Source organism: Armigeres subalbatus, chromosome 1 (genome assembly GCF_024139115.2).
Source record: "Armigeres subalbatus isolate Guangzhou_Male chromosome 1, GZ_Asu_2, whole genome shotgun sequence".
Taxonomy (NCBI): domain Eukaryota; kingdom Metazoa; phylum Arthropoda; class Insecta; order Diptera; family Culicidae; genus Armigeres; species Armigeres subalbatus.
The window spans coordinates 198588891-198606721 of record NC_085139.1 but is presented as its reverse complement, the minus strand read 5'-3'; the positions used below and the strand labels follow the sequence as shown (position 1 = coordinate 198606721).

The following is a 17831-nucleotide window of genomic DNA, read 5'->3' as shown; positions in this document are numbered from 1 at the left end:
GATAGAGATAGAAGGTTGCTATTTTTAGCAAAATATTCGTTATAAAATTCCCCATCTTTCTATGTATATCTAGTTTCAAAAGCATTATGATGGATACCCGTTTTGGATGCATTAATAAAAAGTATTAAGAAAAAATTCATCATTTTGGGCATTTAAAGCATCAGTGAAAAATATATAGACCTAAAACATGCGGTATCAAAGTTTTACCATAAAGTATAGACCCTAAGTTAAATGTAAAAATATAAAATGGATGGGTTTCACCGAATTTCTTTCCGATATACCAGTATTTTCGATGTTACCTATAAAAATGCACTTTTTCATAAAACGCGTCGGGCCACCCCTAAACGTCATTTCCCAGAGTTGCCGTAGAACAATTTTTCTTTTGTTTTACCCTAAGCTTTCATTTGAAGGTTGAGCCCCCAAAATCCCAGACTTTGTCCAATTTTGGGACACCCTAGCGTATACGCTAGACTGGTACTTTCTCCAACATTGAATTGAGCTTGGTTTTGTTTTTGACCATCTCATGTATACCATAGTGCCTCTATAGGGCACTGCACGGAAATATTTCTTTAACTCTTTTTGCACAATGGTTTACTGGTGACTGATTTGACAGTTTTACAATTTTTAAGTTGAATGGAAGAACTTTTAATTTCACATTCGGAACAAGAAAAACTGAACTTTCATTTAAAAAAATAACTTTTACGAAGGCTAGTTTCATTTTTATTTTTAAGCAAACCAAGTACTTTTCATGTGGAAAGTGCAAAACTTTCTATAAAACCATGTTTGTTTTTCGTGTGTAGATATAAAACATCCAAATTAATAATCTAAATCAATATGTTTCATAAAAATATCTAATACTATATCCGCACTACGATTGAATAACATGTTATTCGCGTTATTCGGTCAATAACATGTTTTTCGAAGGTAATATTCCCATAAATTTCTGACAGCCGAATTACACCTTTGAATAACATGATATTGCGAATAACATGATCGAATTTGCTGCTCGACTGAAGGCCGAAGACCCTGCGCATTTGCTTGACGTCAGGTAAAGTGTCATTTCGCGTGTCCAATTGGATTTTGCGGAATGTCATCTATGATTCCTATTTTCGTCTTCTAGCTGCTCTTGAATCAGCTGAGTATCAACATTTTCAAGTTTACAATTTTTATTGAATAATTCACTAAATTTAATGAATAATTCTCTTAAATTTTCAGAAGGACCTAAGTAACATTTTTTTCATGAATTAATTTGAGTAGTGCAATCAAAATCTTTCATATTGGTCTGTTGATTGCGCTATTCAAATTAATTCATGAAACAAATGTTACTTAGGACCTTTTGAAAAGTTAAGCGAGAATTATGTCAATCAATTATTGATCGTAGACTCCGAGATCAAAAGACAGTGCGGGGTAGGGATCCTATATTAAGAGATGTGCGAATACTTTTCCAGACGATTTAGCAACGCTGTTACTTTCGTAAACAAACGCTGCCAGCACTTGCCGCAGCGAAAAATGTTTAGGCTTGCACATGACTTTACATTCGAAGACACTTTTTGATTATTTTGTCTATCCTCTAGCAGTGCATTTTCGCTAAAATTAAAGAGCAATACGAAAGAACACGATATAAGGCATGAACTAGACTACTTTTACTTACGAACGCAAAACAAATTGTTTATTCGATAAAACTTTTCATAAAATCTATTTCACCAAAATCGCAATACCTTTCGATTTGCAACAATAACGATGTTCATTTGGCTCAGATTTTGACAGTTCTCAATGGTCGATTGGCTCAAGATGGCCGCTTTCGCATATCTCTGAATGTAGGATCCCTAGTGCGGGGCTCGCGTATACTTCGTTTTCGGAAACTAAGGCCTGGTTATTGTTATTCTGCCATTTCTCCTACAAATACGCTATTCAGCAGGGTAAGTTCAGGTTATGATTTTTCAACTTTGGAAATAATGTCTTTGTTTATGCTAGATGTGCTGAGTCCCAATTGGCTATCGCAGAAACAACGAGTAGCAGCAGCGATTTCTCCACTACCGGTTGAGAGGATTATGGAGATTCAGCTGCGCAGGAAGCAGGACAAAGTCCGAAGGATGGAGACCAAATTGAGACTGGCGCAAGAGGTACACGAGCGGTATGAACATCAAACGCAGACTACGGCCTACTTCAACGATAGTTCGAGTTCGAGTACGGCTGCCACGATGAAAACAACAAATGGAAGGTTTACGTGGCGCCAAGAAACGATATTTCAGGTGACATCCCAAGCAACCAGAAGTTCGGATAAGAAGGGCTATTTTGGCTTAATCAGCTCTCATTTTAAGTATTTTTTGTATGTAACGGAACTTTAAGTGAACTTTAAAGTTTCGTTAAGGATGCTTGGAACTTGATGTGAACCATAGTGAACCAATTAGTTCGGTTAAGAGTAAATTTAAGTAAAATCTGAACTTCTGGTTGCTTGGGATGGTGGTTTGGTCGTTTCGAGTAATATAGATCCGTTGATCAGTCAGTGGAACTGAAGGGCTTCAGGTATGTACAACATCTTTGATTTATACATATATTTATGTATAGCAATCTGATTTGTTTTATAGAATCGAATTGATTAATTTCTTTGAACTGAACTTTTCTAATGTTTTATTTTAATGAAATTATGGAGGATGTTGAAAATCGTCTCTGTTGTTATTACATCACCCAGAGGGACATTGCCTTCTCACAGCTTAATGTTGATGAAGCACTTACTTAAGTGTTAACTCAACTGCAAGGTTCCCAAGGCACTTTAGTACATTGATTCTCATGTGACTAAGCGAGTCAAAACAATTTCCGAAAGGAACACTTTTGCGATTCCTAGAGATTCCTGAGTTTTGAAAAAGTCCTACGGAATCCAAAGAGACCTGTTTAGAACTCCAAACTGAATCCTTCTGTGATTCCAAACGAAATCCTTCTACGATTTATAACGGAATCTTCCTGCTATTTCGAATCAATCCTCCTGTGATTCCGAATGGACGGAATGCTGAAACGGAATACTTTACTTACTTATGTGTACTGTACACCCTGAGTGGTGCAAGTGAAAGATCTCCATCCAGAGTGATGTCTAGCTGTTGCCTTAATTTATTGCCAAGTTAAGATTCGGTCGACTTCTTTTATTTCTTTGTGGAGGTTTCGCCGCAATGAGCCTCTAGGTCTGCCTCTGCTGCGATGTCCAGCTGGGTTGTACTCTAATATATGTTTACAGATTTCGTTTCCGCTTCTACGTCCGCTGGCATACCCTGTCCCACTTCCGTTCACGAATTTCAGTTGATATCGACCTCTGATGACAACGACTATGGAGCTCATTGTAAGTAAGTTGTAAACAGTTGTTCAAAAAGTATTTTTTTAGGATTCGAAAAGAAATCTTTTTGAGATTTGAAAAGGATTTTTTTCAGGATTCGTAAAGGAATTCTGTTAGGATTAGGATTATGAAAGCTAACCTTTTGGAAATTCGAAAAGAACGAAAGGAATTCTTTTGTTATTTTTCGGGTTCCTTCTGTGATTCTAAACGGAAGTCTCCTGCAATTCTGAACGGAATCCCTTGCGATCTGAGCCAAATTTTCTTCATTTCCGTACGGATTCCTTCTACGATTCCGAAAAGTAAGCAGCTGGGAATCCATTAGGATTTGAAAGGAAACCTTTAGTATTTTAAACAGAATCCTCTATAGAATACCTGTAGGTATTCCGAATCCTTTTGAGATTCCGAAATAAATCCTTTGTGATTATAAAAGAAATGTTTTTGAAACCTGGGAAATCATTTTAGGATTCTAAATGGAATCCGTTTGGGATTTGAAAAGGAATTCTCATAGTTTCTGAAAGTAATTCTTTTTGGATTCAAAACGGCATGGGAAATCGAAAGGGATCTTTTTGGAATACTGAAAGAAATTTTAGAATTAAAAAAAAAATATCATTTAGAAATAAAATCTTTTACAATTCAGAAAGGAATCCTTTTGCAATTCCGAAAAATAATCTTGTGATTTCTCAAAGGAATCCTTTTACCATTCTTAAAAGAATTCTTCTGTTATTAATGAAATCCTTTGCGATCCGAACGTATTTTTGTGCATTTTTGAACGTTTTGGGATTTAGAATAAAAACTCTTTTGGTATTTCAAACTGAATTCTTTACTGCCGTTATACGTATAACTGTCCCATGTATACATATAAAATCCCAGTAAACATGGGACAAATATGCGTATGACAGGCCTGGTAACGAATCACTTTTTAGTGACTTCCCAAGTAACGATGGAGCTATATATGCTTGTGAAATATACAGCATTAAAAGATGACTTAAAGTGGCCCAAGTAACAATCCGAAGTTCTAAATAAACATACCTATTGAATAAAAGCTGTATTGAAGCGACAGTAGTTGTATAAAATATTGTATTTAAAAAGATCTATATAAATGTTATTTTTGCATGAAATCAAGTCATAGTTCCACATTTCGCTATTTTCTCAATAACTAATGGAAGAAAAGTTTAACAAACGTTGCCCAACCAAGTAATTTATTTGTCAAACAAGTTATGCTCAATCAGTTTTGTCAACATTTGTTAAACATTTACTCAGCTGTACAGGTATTGCTTATCATCTGAATGAAATAAAATTTTATTTCCAATATTTTGAAGCCTTAAAACCAACAGCATTGAATAGAAATGCTTTAATACAGCAACAGTACTATATAACAACTATGTAATATATTAATTGTTTTAATGCTTATACAGTTTTTTAAAAGCCTAATAAAGTAGAACAAATAATATGTAGTTATAATATCTTTGTTAAACTATTATCAGACAAGTACATATTTGTTGTTCAACATAAAATAATGTTTAACTTCAGCGGAATAGAAGCATTCACTCTCAACTTGAAATGTATGGAAATATTATTATTATTATTTTGTATTTCGTTGGCGTGAGAGTATATATTTGAGTGTATTTTTTAAAATGAATATTGGTTTCAAAAAGTACAAGAGAACCAGTACATACCATCGGAAATTGAAATTAGCCACTGACAAATATCTTCTCATGTACAATAAAATGTATACCGAGTTGAATGCGCCTAGAATTTCAGCACCAGTTCCTGTCGCTTCTGACCTCCCTGAAGGTAATTTCGTTTCATAGAGCAAACTCGTTTATAATAATTTACAAATATTTCAGATAGAATCTTTTTTGTTAACCCTGAGTCTTCGGTATCACACAATAATAAGGACCATACCCATAGCTCTTCTGAAGCTGCATGTTCAAATCCAACGCAGGACTCGAATATTCAGCAAAAATTTGAGCCAGCTTTCCAAGTTCACACCGATGACGCTAACGAAACAGATGGTACTATGTCCGTATACTCGTCCGATTTTGGTGATCCTCCGAAGGCCATTCAAAGCTCTCGCGAAGCTATAAGATCGTGGTCACTGCGGTACAATATACCTCACAATGCGGTAAAAGATTTGTTGGGGCTGATAAAGGATAAATACAACGATACAAGTTTACCCAATGATCCGAGAACACTTCTTGAAACACCATCAAATATTGGCAAACTTTGCTATGAAATACCAGGTGGTAAATATTGGCATTATGGATTGGTATCTTGTCTTGAGAAGTGGTTTGAGCATTTGACAAAGGATATTATGATCAGTATCAACATAAATATAGATGGTTTACCGGTCCACAAAAGTTCTAAATTTCAACTATGGCCTATACTTTGTAACGTTCATGAAATGCCAGAATTAGAACCTATGCCCATTGGAATCTTTTGGGGAAAAGTAAGCCGACTGATATAGAAAATATCTTACACCATTCGTCGATGAAGTAATACCATTGGTCCAGAATGGTCTAAGCTTAACAGGCCACATTATCAAAATTAACATACGTTGCTTTATCTGTGATTCACCTGCACGTGCTTTCGTTAAAGGTACAATTTCATGAGAAAATGTTAAAAAAAACTAGTTCATTTACAAAATGATTCATTACTTATTCTAGGTGTAGTAAACTTCAATGGGAAAAATGGCTGCTTGAAGTGCACTATAGATGGAGAGTACTCTTATGTGTCACGAACTGTCGTGTTTCCCAAGCTACATTGTCCCCTGAGAACGGATTTTAAATTTCGTCTAAAGCACTATGGTAGGCACCACGCTGGACAAGATTCGCCGCTCTTAAAACTTCCTGGTTTTGATATGGTTAAGGATGTCGTGATCGCTGATTCTCTTCATTTACTGGAATTAGGAGTTACGAAGAGACTGTTAACTGGATGGAGAGATGGGACTCTGGGATACATAGGGAAATTACCAGCTTCGAAAATCCAACAACTATCTGAAGCAGTTGTGAGCGTCAATCTTCCAAACGAAATACACCGTCAAATGAGAGGTTTAGATTGTATTGCCTTCTGGAAGGGAACTGAATGGCGATCTTTTCTGAACTATGTTGGTATAGTGGTGCTCAAAGACGTAATTGATGAAAAATTGTATAACCATTTTCTTCTTCTCTTCATTGCTGTTAGAATATGTTCCACAGATTATTGCAAGGAATGGTTAGCCCTAGCGCAAACATTATTCGAAAAGTTTATTGAAGATTTCATTGAGATATATGGCGAAGAATATGTAACAAGTAACATTCACAACCTTGAGCATGTCGTAGGTGATGTAGAACGATTTGGTTCTCTCAGTACAATCTCGGCATATCCCTTCGAGAATTATCTTTTTCAACTAAAGAAATGTATAAGGCAGGGTAATAATTGTCTCGAGCAAGTGGCTAACAGGATTCTGGAAAAAACTCGATCAGCTGTGAACACAAGATCCACCGGATTCATTCCCTCAGTAGCTAGAAGCAGGGATAAAGTAAAGTGTAAAATACGCCAAGGTTTTGAAATCAACAATGTATTTAAAAATTCATGGTTCTTGACAAAAAAATTTGAAATTGTTCAAATGATTGACGCTACAGTTGATTCAGATAATAGTATCTTGATACACGGAAAAGCGTTGGCTAATCAGACTGACTTTTTTGAGCTACCTATTCGATCTTCTTTTTTGCACATTTACAAAGCTCAAATATCTGGTTCAAAAATTGCGCAAACATTCAAAGTGGAAGATATTTTATGTAAATTTGTAGTAATCTCCTACAAGCTGAACAGCTACGTTTTTATTCCTCTATTACACACTTTTCCGAATTAATGAAATATCATTTCGATAAACACTTACAGCGTCAGAAATATGATTAAGGTTCTATCTAATAGTAATTTTATAAGTATTCAATAAAAACAAATGACATATTTAAGAAAACATGTTAGAAAAATCAAATTATTCATTTATGTTGTTCGCATCTCATCAGAAGTAGCAAAAGATTACTAATCAACAAATCACTCAAATTATTCATCGTTGAAGTCATATGAATCTTCCTCATATTCATGTTCTGAGATCGATTCTGATTCCATTTCTCCTTCAATGTTGTTGGCTGGTTCAATAACTGCTGTAGGATGCTGATGTTCATCCAGAACATGCTTATCACCTGGAATTTTATTATTAAATTTAAAACTAGTGCGAAAATTTTAAACTAGTGCGAAACTAGTAAAAAAATACATTGTGTGTTTGAGCTATAGGCAGACTATAGAAAAGTATACTATTTATACAATTATCTGTGACTATGGTAGTGTTTTTTTTTTAATTTGAATGTGAAACAGGTGATACATAGTAGTCAAATTGAAAACCGGAATGAGGTACTATCAAAGTTGGATTTTCTCGCAACCGGTACGTTAAACCTAACTTTGTAGTAGTGCGCTGATCTAATTAGGCCCGAATATAGACTAGCACGTCACTAGCGAAGTTAGGTTTGACGTACGGGTTGCGCGAAACTTTGATAGTCCCCCATTTCGGTTTTAGCTTGATTAACGATATACTTACTTCCATGGTATTTTCGAGCCGCTTTTGTCTTTGCTCTACGATGAACTGAGGATTGCCGCTTCCCTTGCCGCTTCCCTTTTGCCTCGCTCCGTTTCTTTGAGTTTCTCGTTATAGCCTATTCAGATTACGCCATTAATGACATAATAATTGGCGTTTCAGGGTAAATACGCTTTATGATGTCATTATTTACGTAATATTCCATACATTTTGCGCTGTCAATAGATACCCGCTAAAAAGAGTCATGAAGAATTTATTACGAACAATTATTACGAGAGAGCTTTCGTTCTAACTGGAATGCAGGGAGAAATTCAACAAAACAAAACTGACAAGCGTCACGTTTTCTTTGCCAGAGAGAAAATTCTCTGTTTTCATTTCGTTTCGTAGTTGACAGTCATGCTCTTTCTGTCGCAGCAGGGTCGAATGCATGTTAGATGGAAATCTTCTGAGCGCTGAAGAATAACTCGGATTGTGATGGTTTTGTGGAAAGCATTTTATATGATGGAAAATAATGATGATAATTATTTATTCTCCACTTATTCATCATGAATTGTTTAAAAAACAGATGCTCTCTAGAATTAAGATGAAGTATTTAACTTAAACCTAGATTTAATAGAACAAATCGAATAAATTTTCAAAGTTCAAGTGCCAATGCGGAAGACAATTTAAAACGTAGGAATGGTTGTAAAACGAATGGCTTGAATGGCTTAATATACTTTGGATTTCAACATTTTTCACGTGGGACAACTGTACGATTTGAATGGGATGTATATTTAAAGTAGAATAACCTTAAATAAAACATGCATTGGTAATGCATTAATTCATCCAAAATCCAGTTTAAATTATATCACATTCACACGATTCGATTTTGTTAGAAGCTGTATCATTGATTGTCGAGTAGAACGCAATGGTTCAGTTTCCATTTTTGAAAAAAAAATAAATTGCTGAGTTGCCCTTCATACATGGAGATACTGGTGGAAATACATTTTAGTTCGATAATATTTCTTGAAAATTGGTCCAATCGTCCATTTTTTTTTGTGAGAATTCCCAAAAGTATCTAAATTTTTCTATCAAATCTCCGTTCGATCATAGTACAGAATCAAAATACTTTTTAAACTTAAAAATAAAATGAGGAATAGTCTGATTCCCCGAAGAACGGCGCACCCAACTAATGAATGTAGCTTCGCTCATTATCCTTAATGAGAGCTTCAAATATTCTTCGAAAATTCCTTTTCATATTTTTTTTTATATATTTTTTTTGTAGAAACTTTGTTCAGAAAAAAAAGTTCAATTGTCGCCACACAAATGCTTGATTTCGCAAATTAAATTTTAAAACTCTCCTTGAATTCAACCCTGTATTAGCGTGCAAATGAGGAAAAATGGAAACGTCAAGATATATTATCTTGCTGCAGTCTGAACACCTCGTAATAATTGGATACCCTCTCACTTAACAAAGTCATAAATAGCCCAATCTGAATAGGCTATTACTCTCTTGAAAAAGTCCTCAAGAAGTAAACGCGAAAATGTGTTATTCACGCTACGAATTAGTTTAAAGAAAAGGTCAAGAATATTGACACATTTCTTTAAAGGATACTTAGTGGTTTCTCCTTTACTTTCTCCAGTCCAAGAACAGACAAGCATTAACTTCCTGTCGAAGATGTGATCAACCAGACCATAAGCAATATTGAGTCCATTACAATCATCGCCACTATGTCCAATTATCCTTTTCATGTATGCAAACTGTAAGTGAGGAAAAAAATATCATTTAACTGTATTACCATTACCATTGGGCTTCGTAAATATAGTGTGACGAGTCGAATAAAGTAATAATAACTGATTTTTTCAGAACTTAACATAGACAAACAGACCTAGAACTTGGAATATGTATCAATAAAAGGAAACAACAAACTCAAATGAATTCGATGCGCGTGTCAAACTATCGTCAAAGTTGCACTTACCAACTGTTTGGCGTACACATCATTTTCCAGATTTTCTTCCAGATTGTCCAGCCCTTCAATAGTTGTCACTGGAGAAAACTGGAAAGACGACGATGGCTCTTGATCATGCAAACATGTATTACTGCGAGAAACAGCATCTATTTTCATCTCCAACATTGATGTTTTAGCCAACATTACTTGGATTGAGCCAAGTACTGAGTTAGTCGCCTCTGTAGCCACTCTTGTACAGACCTGTTCGATCTTATCCGAAACTTCTCTGATGATTCTGTCTGCATCGGGCTGGAAAAAAGTGAAAAACATAATATATGAGAGGTAATACAATAGGTAATACCGTTTTGGGTGAAATGTTACAAATTGTGGATTTATGAAAAATCTTTCGGATACGCAAATAGTGCTACCTAAATAGCTGCTGGCAAACTAATTTTGCTTATGGGATAACTTGAGATTAAATGCCATACGTTTTGATTTTAAGGCCCTGAAGGTTAAACAATGTAGTACTACATACTAAACTATGTTCGGTTGCATTGTGGCACAAATTTTCACCCTTCATTAAATGCTATCTTACCTGCTGAATGTTTACAACGTATCCTTCCGTCACCATTGTATCCATCGGCGCCACTAATGTGTTGGACGCATCTGTTATAGGTGCAGATTGGGAAATCAGCCCAGGTCCTTGAGTTTTTTCCAGCAAATTATTCATATCCGGATGACAGTAAATCTGTTCGACTGGCTGGGCGACAACGGATACACGCGGATCAGTGGACACAACATTCGAAGGATGTTTCTGTGCGACAGACTGTGTTGCTTGCTCCAATACTTCTGGAAATATTTTTTTCAAATTAATATAAAACTAATAAAACTAACTGTACGAAGAAGGATTGAATGTTTAGGTTTACTTACGATTGTCATTTATCATATGATTCAGATCAAGCGGTTTTTTAATCGAGGCTGTTTTGGCAGTTTTTCTGCGCTTGACAACAAAGTCCGATGCATCCGTAGATTGGCCAGAAAGATCGTCAGCCTCTTGCTCAGCCTCAGAGAATGTAGGGATAAATTTACGCTTGATCGAGCAAGACATTTTTATCCACGAAGGCGATGGTGTTGATGCTGCATTTTTACGGAGCTCGTTTGCTTGCTTGTTGGGCCACAAAAGAGTATTTCCGCAAACCCATTTATGTGGCACTACCGTTAATACTGGCTTACCAGTTTCGATGGTTTGCACCACCAAGAAATAATCTCCTGCAAGGACAAACAATGTTCTTCAATCGGAGGAGCATTTTTACAACATTAAAAATACATACCTTTGCTCATTTTGGTGAAAAAAGAGGTGGAAAATAGAAAATTTGCACCGGTACTGTCGAAATTTACTTACAAATTGTTTTTTTTTTTAGATGAGTTGACAGTTTGGTGCCGATTCAAAGAAGCAGTGTTACCAGATGGTTTAAGATGTGCTTATTCAGCTTATGTTAAATTTAGTAAGAGCATCGCCACCATTGATATTGATGAAATGTTTAATTCGATATTTGTTCAAACATTAACACTCTGTGATTCCATTAACTCTTAAGTCAAGAAACAATTGAATAAAGCAGTTGTTGTGATGTCTTTTAAATATGGCTACATCGAATAATTCAGCTCATAAATTGAAACTTTAAATACTACTTTCAACTTTCTACCAGATGTCATCAAGGATGGTGTTGGACGCATGCAGACAGCAGTGAATCAAAGGATCTGGAGATCGAGCCTAGTCATCGGTGGAGATTGCGATACATTTGGTTATTGAAAAATTTCTTCAGTGGTTCATAAGTTTAGTAATTACAAAGTAGTTACAAAAACGCAGGCTATGAAAATAATTGACTTTTTTTGTAAATGATAGTTTTAATAATTGTTGATGCTATGTTTCTTAGCAATTATTTAACAATCAATAATTGAATAACATGGGTTATAAAATCATATTCAACATTTTGATTACAATCAAAGAACAGCAGTAATTAAAAAGAGTTTGTTAATTGTTGAAGAAGAACTTCAAAACATCTAAATAAGGCTTATTAACTTGAAAATTAATCAATTGTTTGTAAGTGCTTATTCCATATTTGTATGCCAATGGAAAAGCAACTTGCTGTACAACTTTGTTCGCTAAGTGTTTGTTCATAAGGCGTCAGCAACGCCGTGCAATAAGTTGTGAAAAAATAATTAACAGGTATATTCATAAAATAAACAGCAAACGTTCAGCGCTTCAACAACCACGTATCATCTGTTGTTGAATTATGTCTCCACTTTTGGGCGAACAGTATTTGTGAAGCAGTTTACATCTACATCAACACAGCTATTGTCAAACATTTAGCTTATTAAGGTAGTTTGATGAGACATTTCTTCAATTAAAAATTGTTTCTTGGGGGGAAAGGGCACCTTATAAAACCGAATTAACCCTCCGGGACTCGCTTGATCTGGACCGCTCACGCAGTCCCGCTTCTGTTGTGAACGAGAAGCCTTCTTTTTTCGATGGTGCTGTACTTTTTACAACGGCGCGAGTCCCCGAAGGTTAATGGTTCATTACTTTGACATGTTGAAATAAAGCATCAGTAATACATCGCTGCTTTTTGCTGCTGATTTAGAGTATCGTTGTCTGTCAGTTTATAAATAAAAGCAACTTAACATCGTTAAAACTGATTTAATGCAATTAGTATTTAGCTTTATGATTTATATATGTGCAATTTTGTAATGCTTGGTGGTACTTGGATTGGTCACTTTTTCGAGTTAGTAACTAAAAGTCTCTTTTTTCGACCTTAAGTCACCAAAGTCACTTTACACTCTGCCAGATTCCAATGAAAATTCCTTGAAAATGGCTTGAACACCCATCTCAGCGGTCAGAGCCGACAATGGACCATTTTATATTCATACTTTGCTTCCTGATCGAAAACCATGAAAAAGAACCGTCGAATGACTGGTATTGTTGCTAAAACTAAAATGTCTTCTTCCACAGTTTCCTCGGGGGCAATGCGTAGGTCCTGGAAGCGGTCAGAGCCGTCAATGGTCTATTCCATATTCGTACTTCGCTTCCTGATTGATACCCATGAAAAAAGAACCGTCGAATGACTGATTTTGGTGGTAAAATTAAAATCTCCCCTTCAACAGGTTCACCGGGGCAAATCCGTAGATCCTGGAAGCGGTCAGAGCTGTCAATGGACCATTTTATATTCATACTTCGTTTCCTGATCGAAAACCATGAAAAAAGAGCCGTCGAACGACCGGTTTTGGTGCTAAAACTAAAATGTCCCCTTCCACAGGTTCCCCGGGGCCAATCCGTAGATCCTGAAAGCGGTCAGATCCGTCAATGGACCATTTTATATTCATACTTCGCTTCCTGATCGAAAACCATGAAAAAAGAGCCGTCGAACGACTGGTTTTGGTGGTAAAACTAAAATGTCCCCTTCAATAGGTTCCCCGGGGCCAATCCGTTGATCCTGGAAGCGGTCAGATCCGTCAATGAACCATTTTATATTCATACTTCGCTTCCTGATCGAAAACCATGAAAAAAGAGCCGTCGAATGACTGATTTTGGTGCTAAAACTTAAATGTCCCCATTCACAGGTTCCCCGGAGACATCCCAGCGACTCCAGGATCCTTTTATTCAATTGGATTTTCATTTTTTGACACATTAGAGGCCTTCTAGAATAAAATCATAGTGGACCATCTATCAAAAAGCGAGATTCAAATGAAGTTGTGGCCTGACCCCTTTGATAAGTATCGATAGGAACCGATTTTAAAGAAATGGCCATATCTCACTTGATTCTGGTCCGATTCCAAATCTTAATATATGGTTCCAATCAGTAAGAGCCCTACTTCATTTGTGGTTAGTAATATTATTCAATTTTTAACCACAACTTCTCCTAATACCCACCACAAATTTACGGTTTTGAACATACCTCCGAAAAACTCGGAATATCTCCGGAATCCGGTGGCCATAGTCGGTTCCATGGACATACCGTCAAACTGCGTTAATTTTTTTAGTTCAGGCATGCCTGAATTGTCAAAATCGGATGATAATTAAGATTGTTACAACACATCTAATTTTACCAAAAATTTGCCCATCCTAATTATTTTGTTCATCCCCTGTATAACACTATGGGTTTCCGGGCCATCTATCTAAAGTTCTGTTTTGGAGTAATACTTCCTATAGGCTCTCGGTTCAACTTTGTAGTACGAGAAAAGACAAAAACTCTGTTTACACTTTTATGTACTACGAACGATTCTGATGTTTTTTTTCTATTCAACAGATATCAGCGACGAGAGCTAAACATTGCTGAACGCCGTCTACAACGTACTCTCTCAAATTTTATGCCTTCGACTAATACCTATTGCAAGAGAGTTCGTGGGGCAGCATCAGGCGGGATTATGGGCGGACCAGACCAGGTGTTCACCGTACGCCAGATATCGCAGAAATGCCTTGAATACAATGTACATCATCTATTCATCGACTTCAAAGCCGCTAACAAGATGACCGCAAGATGATGGTCTTTCGTGCCTGCTATTCAACAACGCTTTGGAGGGAGTCATACGAAGATCAGGCATTGACACGAGTGGTTCGATTTTCACGAAGCCCATTCAGTTATTTGGTTTCGCCGACGACATTGATGTTATGGCATGTAACTTTGAGAAGCCTACATCAGACATGATAGGAAGAGGTTCAAGAGAAGACAATAAGCCACCCACCACGAGTTTGTTCCGGTGGCGACGAAAATGAGATGGTAGAAGAATGATCGAGTAGAGTTCGCCGGCGTACCGAACTTTTTTTACTATCTACAAAACGCTTATTTGACCTATATGGCCAGAGAAGGGAACCCCCTCACGAAGAATAACAAATACTAGAGTTCCCTCTCTACACCACGGCAGGCTACTGACTGATACTTCTGCCAGCAGCTGCAGTTCTCTTTATTCAACAATAGGTATATACAATAATCCATAACAAATTTCCTTAATCTATACCAAAGAGCAACTACAACTAACCGGCGCCCGCTTCTTATCCATCTTCGATCTACAGCGAAGCGTCGCACACTACCTGATATTCCAACACTATAGTCCTCACAAGATCTGGACGATGCTTGGAGTTTTCGAAAAGAAAATGTTGCATACCATCTACCGTGGGGTCCAGATGGCGGGCGGAACGTGACGGAGGAGAATGAACCACGAGTTACATCAGCGAGCAAGGTAGAACGATCAGGCTCTCACTCTCATCGAAGCACACTATAGCCATTTACGAACCTCCTTTTATTGTGCAAGCATAAAATGTATATATGGTCGGTGATAGGCCAAACCACACTAAACACCTATTGCGTTGAGGAACATGCGACACTTTTATGATTAATAAAGGATAGCTAAATATGGTAGGATTTCGGTGGTTTTTATTCGATTTGGTAGAACTCCGATCGTACTACAATACACCCAGTTCTTTTTTACACGGTTGAGTTTTAGTCGATTATGAACTTGAGCGTCAATGAAACTATGAGTTCACCACACGAAAAAATTACAAAAATCAAACAAAATTCAGTTGGTATTTCGAAAGCTGTGAAAGATCAGGTTAACTGAGACTCCAATAAATACCAACCGTGTAAAAAAATATTGGGTTTATACAATTAGACTAGTTAGAAAGCAGCTTCGAAAGTTCGTGTTTTCTATGAGCCGTCACTTATTTTATGTAATCCTGTGTTCAAACAATTCCAATATACGAGCTAGGACAAATTGTTGACGTAATCTTTTGTTTTGGAAATTGTGGCACTAATTTGACGAAAGAAGATTTTATGACGTAATCGATTAAACTAATAAATGCATCAGCAGTGTAAAATTAGAATTTGAATTCAGATACATACTTGAATACTTGAAAATTCTAGTAGTTGAATGATAGTAAATAAATTAAAAGAATTTGGTAAATCTGGATGAACATAACAACTGGGATAAATAAATGGACTATAGCATTTAGGACTACCTATAAAGTAAATTGATCTAATCCTCATATTGAATAGCTGAATTGAATAGCTTTGTGAATTAATTTGATTTGCCATACTTAAACGGGTCCTTTTTTTCTCCTCGTTAACAAGTTTGGAGTTCATTCCAAATGACTTGCTCAATTCACTTATATTCACTATATAACACTAAATGAACGAATGCCTTTGTTTATATCACTTTAATAAAAGGAAGGTTGAACACGTTCAATATATATTTGGCATACCAAATTACAAGTAACTGAGTTGATCAATTTACGAGTCTACTACGAACGGCAAAAGGCCAAAAACACATGACCGAATCAACAAACAACAAGGTGGAAGTTTCGGAAACACTGGTCTAGGTGGTTTGTGATTGCACGAGTTAATAGCTAGATTATCAGGAGTTATATGCGATCAGAGGCAGTATAATTACATCCAATCGGCCATCAAAAGAATGAAATCGAAAAACTCTCGAAGGTCGAGATGTTCACTCATACCTGACACGTGGTCAACAATTCGATCCTCTTCTTCGCAATACTTAACTGCTGTTATAACTGTCCCATGAACATAGGAATCCCAGCAAACATGGGACAAATATGCGTAAGATGGATGTTAAGGTACCGTTACTTTCACATTCGACTACTATCTTCCCTTTCGAAGCAATTTTCTGTCAGTGAACGAATGGATTTTGCTGTCGTAAACGAGAATGCATGATCTACATTTAGAAATAAAAGTTGACCAAAATCTAACTAGTTTGTGTTAACTGACTATCACCCATGATGGGTATCTATCAAGTTGACCACTTCAATCCGGGCAGTGCATGACCCTAGTGCTTTCCTAGAAAATAGGTGACGTGATATAGCAACATAATGTAGTGTATTGATCCAGAATCAGGTTCATCGTTTTGAATATATCTATTTATCCTCCATAGTTCTCTGGCATGGTGATATGCTGAAGGCCCTATGCTGAAGGGCTCATGTGATACTCCGTCGCATTCGTTCCCCTTCCGGCGAAAGTGGCGATAGTTGCAATGCAATTTGAAGTGGGTCGATTCTTTTTTTAACGTCACCATCACGGAATTCCTGTTCCGATTAAATAAGCCATAGTAATCCGTGGTGCTGTTTATGTGCTCTCGTCGTGATGCTGCTACGGTACCTCCCAGATACACACAAAGAACAAACATGGTTTAATAGAATGTGATGCACTTTCCTGTTGAAAAGTGCTTTATTTTCTTTAAATTAAAAGTAAAAATATTTTCATTCAAAATTACTTTTTCATTTAAAAGTTGTTTTTCTCCTATTCCCAATAAAATATACTCAATCCAGTTGAAACCCGAAATAGGGTGCTAGCGAAGTTGGATTTTTCTCACAATCCGTACGTTAAACCTAACTTCGGAAGTAGTGCGCTGAATAGCGCTTCGCGATATGAAAACAGCGCACCACTTCCGAAGTTAGGTTTAACGTACGGATTGTGAGAAAAATCCAACTTCGCTATCCCCCAATTCCGGTTTTCAACTGGATTGAGAATATTAAAAGTTCTTTCTATCGACCTAAATGTTGTTGAACTTTCAAAACTAAATCTAGAGTGCTTTGAGAATAGGTCGTATGTGCAAAAGAGAGCCTCTCTTCGGTTACATTCTCTTTCGATTATTACAAAGCTATACACAAATTAATGTTGGATTTTTTGGCAGATATCTAAAGACAATAACTTTGTCTAGCATGCTAAAGTGAAAATGTAGCAGAAAATGCTAAACTTGCCGATCTATTAGCGAAAGAGAGCGTGAACAAAGAGAATCTCTCTTTTGCACATACGACCTATTCTCAAAGCAATCTAGAAATGTTGTTGAACTTTTCCTATAGGAATTGGTTGCGGAGGCTGATGACGAGGACGACGCCATAGCAGTCCAAACTGAAGAGATTTCGTTTTATGCTACTGATGATCTTCCGTCATGTAATGTACACATACGATGTAATGATGTTCCGGTACCAAAATCT

At 36.6% G+C, this 17831-nt stretch overlaps 1 protein-coding gene and 1 long non-coding RNA gene across 2 annotated transcripts; one reads left to right on the top strand and one right to left on the bottom strand.

Annotated features, from left to right (window-relative positions):
- The first annotated feature begins 1786 nt into the window (after nt 1–1786).
- Nucleotides 1787–15229, top strand: LOC134209669 (uncharacterized). The gene is made up of 3 exons (XR_009978772.1): nt 1787–1919; nt 1975–2526; nt 14134–15229. It is a non-coding gene; the product is annotated as an uncharacterized LOC134209669 (long non-coding RNA).
- On the bottom strand, nt 9386–11170 carry LOC134218484 (uncharacterized). The gene is made up of 6 exons (XM_062697541.1): nt 11161–11170; nt 10760–11098; nt 10425–10678; nt 9860–10138; nt 9496–9641; nt 9386–9392 (listed from the first exon to the last, which is right to left on the bottom strand). The coding sequence occupies exons 1-6, from the start codon at nt 11168–11170 to the stop codon at nt 9386–9388; spliced, it is 1035 nt and encodes a 344-aa protein (XP_062553525.1).
- Nucleotides 15230–17831: the final 2602 nt, after the last annotated feature.

Bases quoted from the DNA above. Each gene is read 5' to 3' on its own strand.
- LOC134218484 (XM_062697541.1), bottom strand. The intron at 10,679-10,759 runs GTAAGTAAACCT...AAATATTTCCAG, and splicing joins TCATATGATAAATGACAATC to AAGTATTGGAGCAAGCAACA. The intron at 10,139-10,424 runs GTAAGATAGCAT...ACTTTTTTCCAG, and splicing joins ACGTTGTAAACATTCAGCAG to CCCGATGCAGACAGAATCAT.